Source organism: Lepisosteus platostomus, chromosome 6, assembly GCF_059453375.1.
Source record: "Lepisosteus platostomus isolate fLepPlt1 chromosome 6, fLepPlt1.hap1, whole genome shotgun sequence".
Lineage (NCBI taxonomy): Eukaryota > Metazoa > Chordata > Actinopteri > Semionotiformes > Lepisosteidae > Lepisosteus > Lepisosteus platostomus.
In genome coordinates this window covers 31,813,458-31,829,608 of record NC_142616.1, presented here as the reverse complement: position 1 = coordinate 31,829,608, position 16,151 = coordinate 31,813,458, and the positions used below count along the sequence as shown (strand labels likewise).

The window sequence follows — 16,151 nt, the reverse complement described above, 5'->3', positions numbered from 1 at the left end:
GTGTGTTGTGTAGTGGCATGGTAAACCAGCCAGACTTGTGTTCTTAAGTGTTTAAGTATTTGTCTTCTCTCTGGTCTCACCAGTAATTTGTTTTAATTCCCAGAATCCCCAGTCTGACCTCCAGGCCCAGGATAGGTGTCACCGCATTGGACAGACCAAGCCTGTGGTTGTTTACCGCTTAGTAACTGCCAATACCATCGACCAGAAGATAGTAGAGAGGGCATCAGTCAAGAGGAAACTGGAGAAGATGGTCATTCATAAAAGTAATGTTTTATTTAAAGATTAGATGATGAAAATAGTTTTAACTTGGTTAAATGGTCACACTGACCCATTAGCAAATACATAGGGACCCATAGGTCACACTTTGACCCATAGGGAACCAATTTTTGCGGTTCATAGAAGCACAAGAGAATCAATGCATAGGTGTACTTTAACTGTTAGAGACATGTTTGTAACTTCTAGTGCTGTTAACTTGCTGTGGGCTGCTTCTACAGCCTCATATCCCTTTTCTTCTCCGTTTTCTGGAGAATGTGAAACCCCAGTGCAGCTCCCAGAAAATTACATCTGTTTAAGATTATACCTAAAATATCTGAATACAAGTGGTAAATTGAAAACCAGGATTTGGGGAAAAGAAGAATACAGAAGTGTGGTATTGTTATAGAATACAGAAGGTGACCCACCTTGCTGTTTCTGTTAAGCACTAAAATAGGACATGTATTCTAATTACTTCACCTTGTAATGCGGCTTCACACTGTTACAGGCTCTTTGGGGCAAATAGTGGCTAAATCTCTCAGCTTGTTTCTTTTTGTTGTGTTTTGAAAATCACTTTGCCCATGGCTTTTATTTCTCTCCCCAGACAAATTTAAAGGAGGGAAGGCAGGGCTGAACCAGTCTAAAAGCTGTCTGGACCCACAGGAGCTCATGGAACTGCTAAAATCCAGAGACTATGAGAGGTAGTGTCAGAATGTCAAGGATTAAAACCTACACCAAACACATGACTTCCTTTTAATGAGCAGGAGTTCACATCTGTCCACAGTTTCTTTATTTAATGCCTTTATGTGTGCTCTTGTGTGTTTTTAGAGACTTTGCTAAGGTTTTCCGTTAAAGAATAATTGGCAATTTCAAGTTTTAAATAGTGAAGTGGCTTTGGAAAGGTTATTACTTTCAGGTGTTATTGGCTGGTCTTTTATCTTGAAGCTTAACCACGACTGAAACTAACTTTTTTTTGTCAATTTGTATTGATTTTGTCAATTAAATTTTTAATTTTTGTCATTAAAAGGATGCAAATAGGTAAATGTTTTCTTCTTCTCATAGTTTTTTCAACTTTTAATTTGTTTGGTCATTCCCTCTCATAGGGAAGTGAAAGGCACCAATGGGAAGGTTATCAGTGACAAAGACTTAAAAGTCCTGTTGGATCGCAGCGACCTATTAGGTATGTTGGTCATTGTTCTATCTGAAAATACACCCTTTGCTAACATTCTTCCAATCCTTCAGCATTTTTTGCCGAATGTTTTCAGATTTTAAAAACAAGTCTGCCATTTCTTGGAGCCCAGGTTGTCCTGAGAGCTCATTTGGCTAATTTGGAAAGTTGACGTTCACAGTATGATAGGGATTCCCATATTGTGAATGTCACAAAAATCTGACTAACTCCTCCTTGGTTTTAAACTGTTCTTTATTTGTTACAGATGAGATGAAAAGGTTGAAGCCAGAAAAGGATGGGGTTTTCCGAGTGATTGAGAATGACAGTGATTCTTCAGAAATGTGCTTGAGATGAGGTGATTAAAGATGGACATTGGAAAAATCTTCAGTAGCCCTTCCTGTCTGGAAAGACTTTCCTTGGTTATACTCTTACAATGCCTTTCTGGAATAGGTCTTTTAAAAACTGACTGGTATAGGTTATGTGCTTCAATCAGCAGCATGTCTTAGCTGTAGGCAATTCTGTGAAGCCTCCAACAACCAAAATCTTAATACCACACCATTTTCAACCAGGTGGGTGTGTACGGCCCCAAAGTCATTGCGCAGGAAGCTAAAGAAAAGCATGGAGAAGATGAAGGATTTTGTGTTCATTTCAGGCGGTTTAATCTTTTGTTCATTCCTGTACTGACATTCTCTGAAGCATATGGCTCTGTCATAAAAAATGCAAAATGTAAGCATTGTGTACTGACAAATTTCAGGATTTAGATCATTTCTGATTTACGTTTTTGTGATATACATTTAAAGGGCTGTTTTTGTTTTGCTGTAATGTTTAGTCTTTGAATCTAGAAATCTGATATAAAGAAATCTATACTGTTGAGCTCAACCTTGCACATTTTAGATTTTGCACTTGACAGAAGAAAGACCTGGAAGTTTCCTTTCTCCCTTTTGCAAAAAAAAAATCCACACTAGTTTTTCTAAAAAAATGCAATTTTTGAAAATGATGTTAGGAATTTAGTGCCTGATCTGTGTTTCTTCTTTAGAATCTTTTCATTTATGAAAACTAAATGAAAATCATCCAGTATGCATATATTTTTTCTATTGCTTTTTCACCCTTTGTATGGCTGAAGAAATAATAAGGGGAAAATAATTTTCTTAATAAGGACATCATCAAAGTAGAGTCAAGGAAAAGAGTATTTACTAACTGGAAAGCTGAATTTCTGAGTACTTTTTTTTATTTTTGATCAAAATTATCATTACCTTTTTAATTATCTAGTGATACAATTCTGATTTCCATCGTGTCTGAGTCAGGTGCACTGTGATGTTTGGCTTCAGAGCACATCTGTCACTTTTGCTTTTGGAAAAATATTTTTGAGTCTTATCTTTTGCACTAGTGTACTGTTGATGTCTCAAATTTCAAAATCTGAGTTTTGAAAATTTCATATTTTGTTCTGTATTTGCTTAAAACAAGTTGATTTCCTAAATTTCAAATTGGAGGTGTTTTAAATATGAGGTGTTGCTGAGAGGCCTAGGTTTTAAACATCTCTCAACACAAAATGTTTAACAAACGAATTTCTACATAAAAAGAAAAGAGCTGTAGTTTAAATTGGCATTGTATACATTGATTTTACTGCAAGTGAACACTTATTTCACAAGAAAACATACTATGCTTGTTTTTATGTATGTATTTTTTTACATTTTCTGCACTAGCAATACATGTTTTTTATATTTGTGAATGCGGAAAAACCTGAAATATTTTGTAGAGTGTAAATTTAACAATCATTTAGTGTAATGATCTTTAAAAATAAATGTACTGTAATAAGCAGTTTTGTAATAATAAATCTATCTTTGAAGTACTTGTTTTTCTTGTTGGTATTTTAACTTCATGGATGCAGCTGTTTCTTATATCTAATTGTAACATGTACCCTAAAAGCAGCTTTTTAAATTAAAGAAGAAATATGAAACATGGCATCTAGACTTAATGTCATGTTTTGTTTCTTGCATGATCAAAAATGCAAAGTATTCAAAACTTACCAGATATGCACTTGAATCTGGTGAAAAGGCATTATAGATTTAATTCGAAGGACACTCGTGTTCCAGGTGAACTTTGTACTCACTACTGCCAACTATTAAATCCTTAGACTATGATGTGAATTCAGTTCACAGATGTAATGCACTTCATTAAATGGTTTTATATGTGTATCTGAACAGGCTTACTGGAACCATAATGGAATGTAGAAACTGAAAATTCCTCCAATTTCATATAAATGAGGGCTTTTTAATTTTGTCAAAACACCTGGAAAAACATGTTTAGGAAAAGTGCAGCACAAGTGAAGGTGCTAAACCACTTGGTTTATTTCAAATGAAGGCAGGGTACATCCACCTGCTCAGAAGTATGTTAACACCCTCTGTGGTGTAATGATTCAAGCATGAGGGTCAGTAGGTTAATAACAGGTAAGGTGTACTTGAGTGCTACAGTAAAGCTAGGTTATGTGAAATCTAACAGGACTGCGTAGGAAAAGGAAATGAGTGTTATTCTGTTGGCTGAATGTCCTCTGTCTTTCCAATCACTGCAGTGCTGATCTGCTATGTACTAAAGTCCTGGCTGCAGGCCGAAGTCCTGAGCCATTTTCTGAAGGGAAGTTCAGACGGATCAGATTCACTGAGGTAAGACTGAAGAGGATGGCACTGCTCCTACTTGTGTGTACATTTTCTTTCATGGTAAGCAAGGAATTAGAGTGCCATAACTGGTAAAACAACAAATTGACCATCCTGAAAAAATATTCAATATCAACAATAAGTTTCTTCTGGTTTGTGTCATTGAGAGAATTGGTGTTCTAATCTCTTTATTTAAGTGTCCAGCAAACCCTGAGACATGGTCTGAAAGGCAGTTCTGTTGTCTTAGGCTCTACAGCTCTGCAACAATAATAAGGAATGCAAACATAAGAGGTCATTCTGCTTAGAGGTGTGATTTAAATGATCAGATAAAGGTGGACTGTGTAGGATAAATCATAACTAGAGTGAATAATCAGATAATATGAAAATGGTTTACCTACTGCAACTTCCTTCCCTTTTGACATTGATTCATATATTCCTATACGGTCATATATTTCTTTTTATATGGCCTGTTCATTTAGATTTTTCTGTAAAGATTTTTCTTAAGATTAAAGTTTGTCGTCTTTTTTTAAAGAAAGAAAAGGGTGTTTTGAAGTGTTTACGATGTGGTTGTGCACAGCTTGCACCTCTCCTAAACAGAAATTGCTGATGCTAATTTAGAAAACATAGACATTGTTTCATTTAAGTAGAATACGATCATTTTACACTTCACACCACTGATATACAGTGTTTTCATTGAGCTAATTGAACAGCTCAGATAGCCTTGTCATGAGGTCTGTGAGCCGGAGTTAATTTTATCCCATACCCATACACAGTGTGCATGCAGACGCTGTACCAGTTTACTGTGACCACTTGTCCGTATTGGCACCTCCATCAATTGAAGCTCATGGTTCATGGGTGAAGTTACGCAGTGTCTGCTCTTGCTCTGTATGAGTGTATATTCCCCGTCATCTTGCCTGCATATAAAAAAAATGCCCCATGGATGTCACATTGTGGTTATTTGAATAATAAATGACTGCGGTTTTGTCAGGTCTTGCCTGTGCTATAATTTGATAAATACGAATTACTCAGTCCAAATGCTTAGCCTGGTGGTCAGCGTACGGGCTCCTTGGTGCTTGTCGCATGAAGACTGAGCGTGTCCGTCCGCTCTTTGGATTTCTCACGACTCCCTGAGCTGCTGGGAGGTCCTGAGAGAGTCCTTTTGGCAGCTCTGCCTTCCTCCTCCTCCAGACGCTGCTTTATCTGGATGATCACTGGGGGGAGCAGAGTATGGATTCTTCTTAGATTACATTTTCTGGGGACTATCTCTGATGGTTGAGGTTAAAGGGGTTCCTGAAGAAGGAATCACTGAATGTTTGAAATGGAAGATGATTAGGATGGGGTCTCATGGCTTTTGAAGGATTATATTTTGTTTTCCTGCTATGAAACTTATGTTACAAAAATTGCTTATACTGTAGGTATATAGAATATAGGTATTCTCATAAGAATGTGTGATAGAACTCCTACTTTTGCTAAAACAATAAAGTCAGTCAGTTAGCAACGTTTTAAACTTACCTTCTTCTTTTGGGTCTCTGTTCTGAATGTTTTGATGACTCATGTGTGGTAAAACCTCATCGTTACTTAGTTTAAGTTCCTGGTTGCTCATGTGGCTGCTTTCATGGCACATCTGTTTCATTCTGTCTGCAATGCGGTCACTCAAGTTCAGGTAATCCATCCGTAAATCACAGAGTTCAGCCAGCAAAACATTCCTCTCCCTCTCCAGCATGGAGATCACACCTCTGAGTTTGTCTCCTTCTTGATTAAGATCCTGGAATTTAGCTTCAAGATGATATTTCTCCTGTAGTACTTCCTCCAGTTCTCCTTTGAGCATACACTTGTCCTCTTTTAAGTCTACTACAAACCGGTTCAAAGCGTCCGACTCCTTCCTTAGATCCGCTGCTGTTCGTTCAGCGGTTTCCTGTTCTTGCTTGATGTGCTGTATATCCTCCTGGAGTTTGTTTTGGATCTCTTCTGCTTCTTGCTTCATTACTTCCATTTGGATACTTGTGGATTCCTTCTCAGTGATTAAGTCTTCTATTTTCTTTTGCAATTCTCTGACTGTGTCCTTCAATTCCTCTACTCCTTTCTTGTAAGATTCCTTTTCTGATTCCTGTATGGAAGCTACATCCACGGCCCTTTGAGTTTCCTGTTTTACATTTTGAAGCTGTTTCTTCAGCGATTCATTTTCGTCTTTCATTCTGGAAACCATCTCTTCTAATCTCCATTTCTCCTCTACAGTCCTGCTGTGGTCCTGTCTCAGGTGCCTCATGTCTTCCTTTAAATCCGCTAAGGCAAAAAGAGCAGCTTCCTTCTCCTCCTTCAGAAGACTTTGCTCATTGCGCAAACTTTCCAATTCATGCTTAGCAGCATCCAAACGTTTCAGAAAATGCCCCTTCTCTGCTGAGCTCTGAGCTGCTTGTTCTCTGACCGACCTTGCAAAATCTTTCAGTTTTGCATATTTCTCCAGCTGATGCTTAAGCTTCTGGACAGCAGTTTCGTATTCACTTTTAGCTTTCAAGAATTTTTCTTTCCAAGAGCTGCAAGTCTTTTCAAAGTTAAAAAGAGTCTCCAGGTTTTGTTTCTTCTCCCGCTGTAACGTTTCTGCCAGTGACCTAATTTCTGTGTCTTTTAATTCTGACCGGTAAGTTATTTCTTCCAATTTTTGCTCTCGCGCTATCAGCAACTGTTTGTTTTCTTGGATCTCTCTATCTTTTAGTTGCAGTCTCTCCTCAAAGACTTTTATTACTTCCTTGTATTTTTCCTCCGGAGGTGCCATCCCGTCATCTGAGTCCTTCAAGTTTGTGGTTAACAGCTCTTTATCCTGAAGTTTATATCTTATAATTAGCTTCTTAATGTCTGCATGGGAGTCAGTGGTTTTTAAGCTTTGGATTTTGCTGAGAAAAATAGATTCCATTTCATTTTCTTTCTCTTGTTCCTCACTTACCCTGTCTTTCTCTTTTGGTAAGGCAATGAGAAGGACTTGTGTGGCAGTTTCGTTAGTTTCTTGGTTTCTCTGCAGCTGAAGTTTTTTGTAAAGGTTTAAATAAGCCTTTTCAAGAGATGCCGTGGCAATTTGCATACTGTCAACCTGAGCTTCAGGTTCATTTTCTTCAAACTTAGGTGTATGTTTCTTGACCAAAATATCTGAGCACAAGCTACTGACTTCTTTTCTATGGTATTGGATTTCTTGAGAATCTTGTATCTTGGTCTGATTCCTCATTTCCTTCAGTACTGTCGCCACATCTGTTTTGCTGCAGTGAGATCTTTCTAGTTCAGCTCTGAGCCACTCTTGTGCCTTGCTGATACCGTCAAACACCCTGCAGAGTTCGTTATTACGGTCTCCCTTCTCAATAAGTGGTTTGACGCAACCAGTGGAAGAAATGGGGTCGTCCGATTTCACTGTAGTCATTCTTGAGGGCATTAAAGTTGGCACATCAGAAATCGCCAACAAATTTTGTGTACTGCTGGTATTCTGAAGACCGCTTTGCCAAGTGAGAACAGCATCACTGCCGAGTCCGTGGGCCTGCAGGTACGATCTGAAGCAATTTGTTTCACTGAGGCTCTGGTTCATCTGACTGAGAAGTTTATTAAGACTCTGGGACAGTCTGACAGTCTCCGATGTAGTCATGGCTCCAGATATGTTTGGGCCACATGATGGAGTCTGAATTATTTGATAATTGTTGAGGGAGCAAAAAGAATAAAAACAGTCAGACAAACACATGAAAGCTCTGAATCTTGCCTCTATACAGTATGTAATATGTATAATATGTAGTATGTATATAATATTAAATCTGTATAGGTTATATAACTACAGTGATTATTTTCAAAAGTCATCACCTAACCCAAAGCTAAACTATTAATTCCAATATCAACAGCTTCAGAACAGATCTCTCGCTCAGCAGGATGATTCTATAGACCTCAGCATTATCTTCTCAGGGGTTTTCCCAGTACCAAATAACATACAAAGCCATTGGCTTGAGGTGATTGCATAAGACAGCAGCACATACAGTATCTCAGTAGACAGGGTCTGTGTACAGTATATACTGCATTAAGTCAGGATGAACATCAACAATTTGAAATGAAGTATAATGTATAGAGAATAACAATATATACATGTATAAAAATATATTTCATATTCTGAAGTGTTTATATACTTTATTTCAACATGCTTCTAAGAGAGCTTTGGATTAAATATGTCAGTTTGTTTATTTGTTTTACAAATGCTTTATGATAAAATTGTCAAAAAAGAGAGGCAAGAAAATACTACCACTTGGTTATATTAGACAAATTGAATATTTACTGCGTAATAATGTGTTTAAGAAACTCCCCTAAGTCAACAATTAAGAATCAATCAACACTTTTATTTGCAAATGTATAAAACCAGAATTACCATCTATAAAATGTCTACCTTTAATGTAGTCTGGGTCAGTGTGTGCTGTTCTTGAAAGCCTTGGACTGAGCTATCTGAAAGAACACAAAACATTTCTTAGAGCAATTACTCGCAGTTTTTTGATGTAATGCAAAGGATGAGGATTGGCATTTTTATCACGTCTCAGCTGCCTTAAATTACTTCACACCACACTGCATGGAGCAGAATTTGTTAAAGCTGGAAGACTGCTTGTAATAGTTACTGCTCAGAACCAACAGTCTCAATTCAGTTTATTTTTTTCTGGCATTTACAGTAAATTCATGTCATTAAACAGCCTCAAACATAGTAATTATAGGATGCTAAATTGTAAGTAAAAGTTAAATGTACCAGTTTAAACTGCTCAAGAAGCATTTAACCCCCTGAGTTTCAGTACTTAGCCTCTTAGAAAGAATTCTGTTATAGGCCTTAAGGTCATTTTTGCAGTATTACAAAAACACTGGGACAATATTTTTTTATGTGCATTGCTGCAAAAATACTGCACATTTATACCGAATTATGCCATGGCAGTTGTTTTCTGATTTGAATGAAAACCCAACCTCTGTTTAAATTTGGTTAGGGGTTCGAGGTCACTAAAGCTGGATGACCACTGATCACTCGTTAACCTTCTTTACCCTTCTTTTTTTGTAAGGCAGGATAAGCTTTTCTTCTCGAATCATTGCTGACTTTAACAGCTGATACAGTACACTTAGAAAGCCACACAAACAGTAGAAAAATGGAATTACCCGAGCCCCATGTTTCCGAGTCCATTGTACAGTAAGTGCTCCCTAAAATACGAAACGTGAGACCAACACAATATTGTTACTTGTTCCTTAAGTTTTAAAGGACATGATAAAATAATGACTAGGTTTGTTTCTTTGAATGGTGACTTTTCAAAATGGTGTCACCAAAAAAGTCACCACAAATGGTGACGTTTTTCACATTAATGGATTAAGAGCATGGTGTTCAAAACCAGGACATTCCTAGTAATCCTTCATTCAGGGATGTCACTGATATAGTCAGTCTATAAACCAGTTTCTCAAGGTACTGTTTTCCCATGTCATGGAGCTTGGATTCTGTGGGTTTTATTCTTAATTATTATTCTTCTAAACCTTAGCAATAAACAGAAAAATGCAGTACAGTGCACTGCTGCAACATGGCCTTTCCATTGAAAAGGACATTATTTAATACAATTAAATAAAATTGTGCTGAAAGCATATTCACTTCAATTATAAGCAAAATGGATGTATGAGGCTCTAAAGAACTGATATATTTATCTTTAAAAAATACCATTCATATTGTTTAATTATACCCTGAAACAGCATAATGTATTACAGATTAAATTACTTTCAACAGAACTGTGCAATCTAACTAAAAAGAGGCAACAGAAACATTTTGAGATCCTCTTGTAACTCTGTAGTAAAGTAAAACTGAACAACAAACAATAAACAAGACTCCAGTATGCAATATGCAGTTACTTCATATTCTCAACCTTATTCCCAAATACATTTATGGAAGACTTCTCTTTCCTCTTTATTAACTCTGTCTACCTTGGCAAATACAGTATACACATAATTTCCACATTTGTCATTTGAGTAACACTGCAGAAACGTAGAACTCTTACCGTGCAGCAGGAGTTCAGATTTCTCCAACTGAAATGCACAGAATAATAAAGGCTACTTCATTGTTCACACTGTTTAAATGGCCATCTCTATAGCAACATGTGCAGAGCTGTCTCGAAACCCTTAGGGCTGCAATGAGATACTTAAAAGAAGCTGAATCGTTGGTAACTGCCTTTTTCTTATCCTGCAAGCCTTTATAAGGGACTTTGCCAACTCAGCAGGAGACCTCTTTATTAAATGGTTGCTGACGCTAATATGGATTTTAATTCATGCAATAATGTGTTCCTGTAATTTCTCAATTGCAATGTGCACACACTGCTGTAAGCTGTTCTGTATTTACAGTACCTACAGTATAATGGAAAAAAACATTTAGATTGCATAGTAATTTTCTTTGCCCCTGCTGAGAAACATAAAATCGTACAAAATTAATAATACAGTGTCACCACACCTCCATCTTGACATTCACGTCATTTGTTCACATTGACACAGATGAATTGATTCTGATCTTAATGTAATGTGTTTGGTGTTATATATTCTCTTCTCAGAACTTGGTACCAAGAATTCTTCTTAAACAGCTGGGTTCCACATAGCAACAAATGGCTTTGGACACTGAGAAACTTATGTCTGGAGCAGAGAAGTGCACCAGTAGCAAAGTTCGGTGGAGCTGCTTGCTTCATTATTCAGGTAAACCCATCTTTGATTTGAGCTTTTCTTTATCACCTAGGTGGGAATCCTAGCAGTTCAATAGTTCTGACCTGAGGCAGTTTATAAAACTATTTGGCTTCAGCAGTACTAAGCAAATATTTGCATTCCTGCTTCATTTGAGCAGTAACAAACGACTTACCTACAGTACATTACCAGGAGGCTGCCAAGTCAGTCTTTACAATGTTGTCATTTTCCTGTACAAGATGTGAGTAAACATGGTAAACAAAAGGACTGCCAATGTTTTCAATAAACACAGATCGAAAATAAATCATAGAAGTGCAGTGTTATGAAATGGCCGTAAAGTGAGAAACCTGGCACTTGGTGGTATTTTGTGGTGATTTTAGTATAGAACAGTAAAAGTTATGTATTGTATAGTATTAACCACTGCACAGAGTTTCTGTCTTTTTATATTTGTTGCTGTGTGGAACTCCAGAACATAAACACTTTCATGCTAGAGTCTTGCGTTGAAATACAACAGGAAATAAGCTAATACACATTATGATAAAGTAACATATAGAACAATACAATATCAGATAGATATAACAGATAATTTCATCTGATTTCTGTGAAAACTGATAAATCATTAACTTTTCAAATGCACTAATTTCACAAACGACAGTAAACATCCATCAGTCAGCTGATTTTACCTGGAAGTTTCACAGTTTGACCAATGCTGTATAAAAAGCATTTTTGTGACTCATGCTTTGTTGTGGTTAGCACCAATGTGCTTGTTTTAGTGATTATCGCTAATGGCTTTCACAATCATAATATTTTTATGGAAAATCTGATATTGTTACTCAATATCCTTTCAAATTTGAATTTGAAGTCTTTCAAATATAGATCTGCCATTTTGTAAACTAATTTTAAGCATGCCTTTTCACAGATCCTTTACTGAGTGCAGGAGGCTTCAACTAAGTGCAGTTCAAATAAGCCTAAATCTCCTCTTTTTTAATAATTTAAAAATGAAAACATAGTCAAAGTAAAGCTTGTAGACTATCTATGATGAATCAGTTTATTTGCAACTGACTTACTTGGGTAAATAGTTTTAATAGTTGTACCATGCAAGTATATATAATTGTATTATTGTGATAGCCGCCATGGTAAAGGTCACAGTCAATTAAACAAAATAGCTGCAAGTTCAGCTGGAATGCATGATGAGGAGGTGTAGAGCTGTTGCACTTGCAGCCACTAGAAAAGTCATTTACACAAATGTAACTCTAGATGGAGACATATCCTCAGTAGATATTCTCAGCAGGTTTACACGCACAAATCAATTTTGTAGCAGCTTTGTCTGGTTATTAGAATATAGATACACAGTAGAATAAACAGTACAATAAATATAAATAAAAGAATAAAAATAAATGAAACAAGATGAGATGTCACTATTAACTACTCCTTTAAAAGTCCTCCTGGGAACATAAAAATGCAGAGACAAATCAGTTTTATCATCCACCTTGAATGAAAATAAATACATTTGTCAGCTCCATCCTTATTTATATTGATTTGTGTTACTGGCTCCGTAGTTTAGTACAGGAATCCCAATGTACAAGGAGCCAGGGATAGACTATGGTGATTGTACACAGTGATCCTTATAGAAATGTGTTACTGGCATTGATTGATTGATCTGTTTAGACTAATTGACACAAAAATGATACATACCATGTCCTACATATCAGTGTTTCTCTGTATTTTAACATTCCCTGCTGCTTTTCCAAAATTTTACATTCAGGTGGGACAATGTACTGAAGACAGTGATCTCACCTTTGTGTGCACGATATTGTTTCAGGTTTTTCAAACAGCTACTGCAGCATTTAATTAAGGGAAAGATTTGATAGAGCTGCTGGAAATTGGCTGTAATATTTTTATTTTATGTATACTTTTAATCTTCAAACCCTGAATCTAAAATTAGAGCTTATATGATTATGAGGGACTCTGGCAGTACTTGATAAACTTACAAGCTGTAAACTGGGAAACAATTCAGTTTCAGTAGAAGAAAATGCTTACAAACAAGAGGACACCTTTTAGGCAAAGGGACGAAGATTCAGAGAACTACACGCACAGCTGAAAAAGGTTACTGTATTTGAGCTGCTGAGAGGGTATATATTACAAAATTACAAATGTGTAAAATGTAACAATAACAATAACACCAAAAATGTAAGTAACAATTTAGTTTGACTTAATGGGGAGATGAATAATAGAAGGTGAAAAAGTAATCATGTTAAATTAATTTCAGTTAGGTTTGCACAATAAAAGCCGTTAGTAACATAATCCATGTTTTAAAAGGGTCAATAAAGATTTTTCTGTATTAGTGATTTTAGCAGAACTGACCCTGAGGTTCTACAGGGAATGGGTTAGCTTAATTTTAATAAATCATAGGTTGAGAATTGCAACACCAATGAAATACCAATTAAACCATGTCAAATCCAGTCAGCCTCACCTTACTATAATTTCTAATGTTATGGAAACAGCAGCTGAAGAAGAACTGTGGAAGAATTATTAAAAAATGTTAAGACAGACAAAATGAACTATAGAAATAGAAAGGGAAGTTGTTGTTTAATTCACTCGAATTATTGGAAGGCATTGAGCACAGTTGATAACATACAAGATACATCTTCCAGAAAAAGCTATAGATAAAGTCCTTCATAAAAGGATAGTTTTCAAATTAAAAGCTATACTTTTAAGGTCTTGGCGGTAATGTATGCACATGACTCAAGAACTGTTAAACAGTTTATCATGACACGCTGTCTTTTTAGGGATGCATTTTTGTCATGACCTCTACCACTGGAGATACTGTGTACTGTAAGTGGCACTGATTTTGTATGATTTTTAAAGTTTATCACTTCTGTGCTTAAAGGTCACTTTTAAAGATCCTTTTTTGTCATGCCTTGTTTTCTACATCGACAATTCTATTGTAACACAATGGTTCATTAAATGCTATGAAGTGAGTCTCTTTTTTACCGAAAACCCTGATCCCATTCAAATGTTTTGCAGTATTAATACACAGGCAGTAACAGGACTGTTTAGTTAATAACCTGTTTGATTACATAGATTTTTTGTTCCCCATTTCAAAAGATTATCCTGTTTCAACCTGTCAGATATCAGGGGCTGTCTTTCAAGTCTGTAAAATTAATGACAAAATCAACCCAAGTAATGAATGTTTCATTTTATAAACATGTGCCATTAGCACCATATGGATGTTGTTTGTTCAGCTGGTTGTTGCAAATGAATATCTACAGCTCTGTAAAGATTGGTTGTCAGTTACAAAACCACTAATAAGGCTACTTCTATCAGTGCTTAAATTTAGCATTTGAACTTTTTACAACTTTAATTCCTTTCTAATGTTTGTTTGTCATACAGTTCTTAACAGAGCACAGTAGTTCTTTGATTTCAATTGCTTTAATTCTGACAAAACATGAGTGTTGTAGACTTCAGTATTAAGTGCTGTTGCAAAATGTTTTGCTAATCACCCCAGGCATACAGTATAAAGCAGGAACAACATCTACAGCAGATAGATGCCTTTTTTAATAGCCGAGTGAAGGAGTTACCCAGAAATGGAGAAAGTGGAAAATTATACTGTAATTTCCCTCTCCAAAAAAACATTTGGAGTGTGAGTGCTCAGGGTGTAGAAAAACATTTTGAAATTGGCAATGCATCTGATATATGGCTCAGATTTTGATGTTCTTGTTGAAGCCCACTTTCAAAATTATAGATAGGGGAGATAGCTAAGGTGTACTTTGTGTATTGAACATGGTGACAGAGCTCAGAAATTAGTTTATTACCTTAGCAAATTTACTACGTCCAGTAAGATGGTAGAGCAAGAAATAGCAATCCAGCAATGAAGTAGCAGCTTGAAATCTGAGAATTTGAAGCTGAGAATGACAAGCACTGGATGACAACAATAGGTGTGTTGCAGTAATCTTTTTTTTTCACATTAAAGAAAGCTGTTTGTCAAATAATGGGAATATTAAACATCTGCCTCACCTGAGCAACTGAGATTGAAAGATAAGCTAGAAGCTTCTCAATCAGTGCTACCAGCTGCTTCAGTCAGTGCCACAGCAGAGTCCCTGACCTTTGTTCAAGAGGGTCTGCAGGGGCAGGAGATCAGGCACTCAGGTCTTAAGGCACTGCAAAATAAATCATAGAGTGACAATAAGTGAACAGATACTTTAATGGTAAAGCCTGAGGTTTCTTTCATGATTGAGGGGTGGTTTGGACCATTGCTGGTGGTCTCCAGCAGGAGCTCTGGTTGTGTATGCATGCATATGTGTGTGTGTCATCTGTCACAGGTCAAGGCCGGTGGTCTTGTCCATGCAGTGAATTTGCGGGTTGCTTCTTTGCACATGGCAGGCGATGCAGTAATAATGCCACCCACATTTTCCATTTACTACACTTGATTACAATGTAAATAGATTTCTGTTGACTTAAAGTATGACAGACCTATGCAAATACATCCTTTTTATACTAAAGTTAAAATTTGAGCCAGTCCTAGTGGCTTTTATGTCCAGTGATTTGGTGGCATGTGTACACCACGTGATTGGTAAAAAAAGGCGTGTCTTGTCTCACTCCCAGACTTTCAATATAAATTCCATTCATCCATGAGGGCATTTCTTAAGCATTACCTGGTAGGACATAGGTCTCTGCTGGTCATAACTCAACAAGGAAAGACATGACTTTAATCCTCTGCTCTATGAGAATTCCCAATTAATCGTGAGCGACTGCTTCACTAAGGTAATTGACAACGCAAGTCACATTTAATGAATATCAAGTCATACTCTTCCTTGGAGGTATTCATGCATAGTAAAAGAAGCATATTTATTAATCCACATTTCAGAAATACGCTTTGAAAAGGAGAACCATTAATGACCTAATAAGAACTGTTACTGCCCCACAATTGCAGAAGCGTACAGCAGCATGTTTATTTTATTTCAGTGTTTAACTGCAGAGTGGCATCATTACCAGGTGATATTTTATCATCAGTACTTGATGTATTGGTTATATTATAATTCTGAAATGCTTTGATCAATTTTGGCTAAACTATAGGTACCCAAGTTCATTCTAACTCACCTAGACAATTCACAGGACCCAAATTATGTATTCAAAATAATGATTTAATGACATCTATAGATTGTTAAAAAAACATGGAACAATGGAGCCTTGATTTGAAGCGGATAACGCACTGCTAATACATTTAAAACAGTGCTATGAATTGGTTGGGATGGGGATGTTATCAGCAGAGGTTGACTTGACCCAGTAACCTAGCTTATTCATTGCATACCATAAATAACAGAACTATGTGCCCATTAATAGGAGGCAACCGAAGGTTTCATGCATTTCCAATGAAACCGCTTTGT

The 16,151-nt window shown here is 36.5% G+C and overlaps 2 protein-coding genes across 9 annotated transcripts in view; one reads left to right on the top strand and one right to left on the bottom strand.

Annotated features, from left to right (window-relative positions):
• The window catches only part of hells (helicase, lymphoid specific), a 41,311-nt gene extending 38,042 nt beyond the window's left edge, over positions 1–3,269 (top strand). For all 5 annotated transcript variants that reach the window (XM_088635424.1, XM_088635428.1, XM_088635427.1 and 2 more), the window contains 4 exons: positions 104–263; positions 857–953; positions 1,356–1,432; positions 1,686–3,269. In XM_088635424.1, coding sequence (XP_088491550.1) covers positions 104–263; positions 857–953; positions 1,356–1,432; positions 1,686–1,774 — 423 coding nt within the window. In that variant the 3' untranslated portion in view covers positions 1,775–3,269. The remainder of the gene's footprint in view (positions 1–103; positions 264–856; positions 954–1,355; positions 1,433–1,685) is intronic.
• Positions 3,270–3,744: 475 nt separating this feature from the next.
• Positions 3,745–9,259, bottom strand: cccdc110 (coiled-coil domain 110 molecular ruler complex subunit). Of its 4 annotated transcripts, none has more exons than XM_088635429.1 (4): positions 9,220–9,259; positions 8,477–8,532; positions 5,584–7,729; positions 3,745–5,282 (listed from the first exon to the last, which is right to left on the bottom strand). In XM_088635429.1, exons 1-4 carry the CDS (start codon positions 9,242–9,244, stop codon positions 5,122–5,124), a joined length of 2,388 nt encoding a protein of 795 aa, XP_088491555.1. In that variant the 5' UTR covers positions 9,245–9,259; the 3' UTR covers positions 3,745–5,121. The 4 variants fall into 4 exon arrangements, with proteins under 4 accessions (XP_088491555.1, XP_088491556.1, XP_088491557.1 ...); XM_088635430.1 differs by having other exon boundaries at positions 8,477–8,528; positions 9,220–9,242; XM_088635431.1 differs by having other exon boundaries at positions 5,194–5,376.
• Between the last annotated feature and the right edge of the window lie 6,892 nt (positions 9,260–16,151).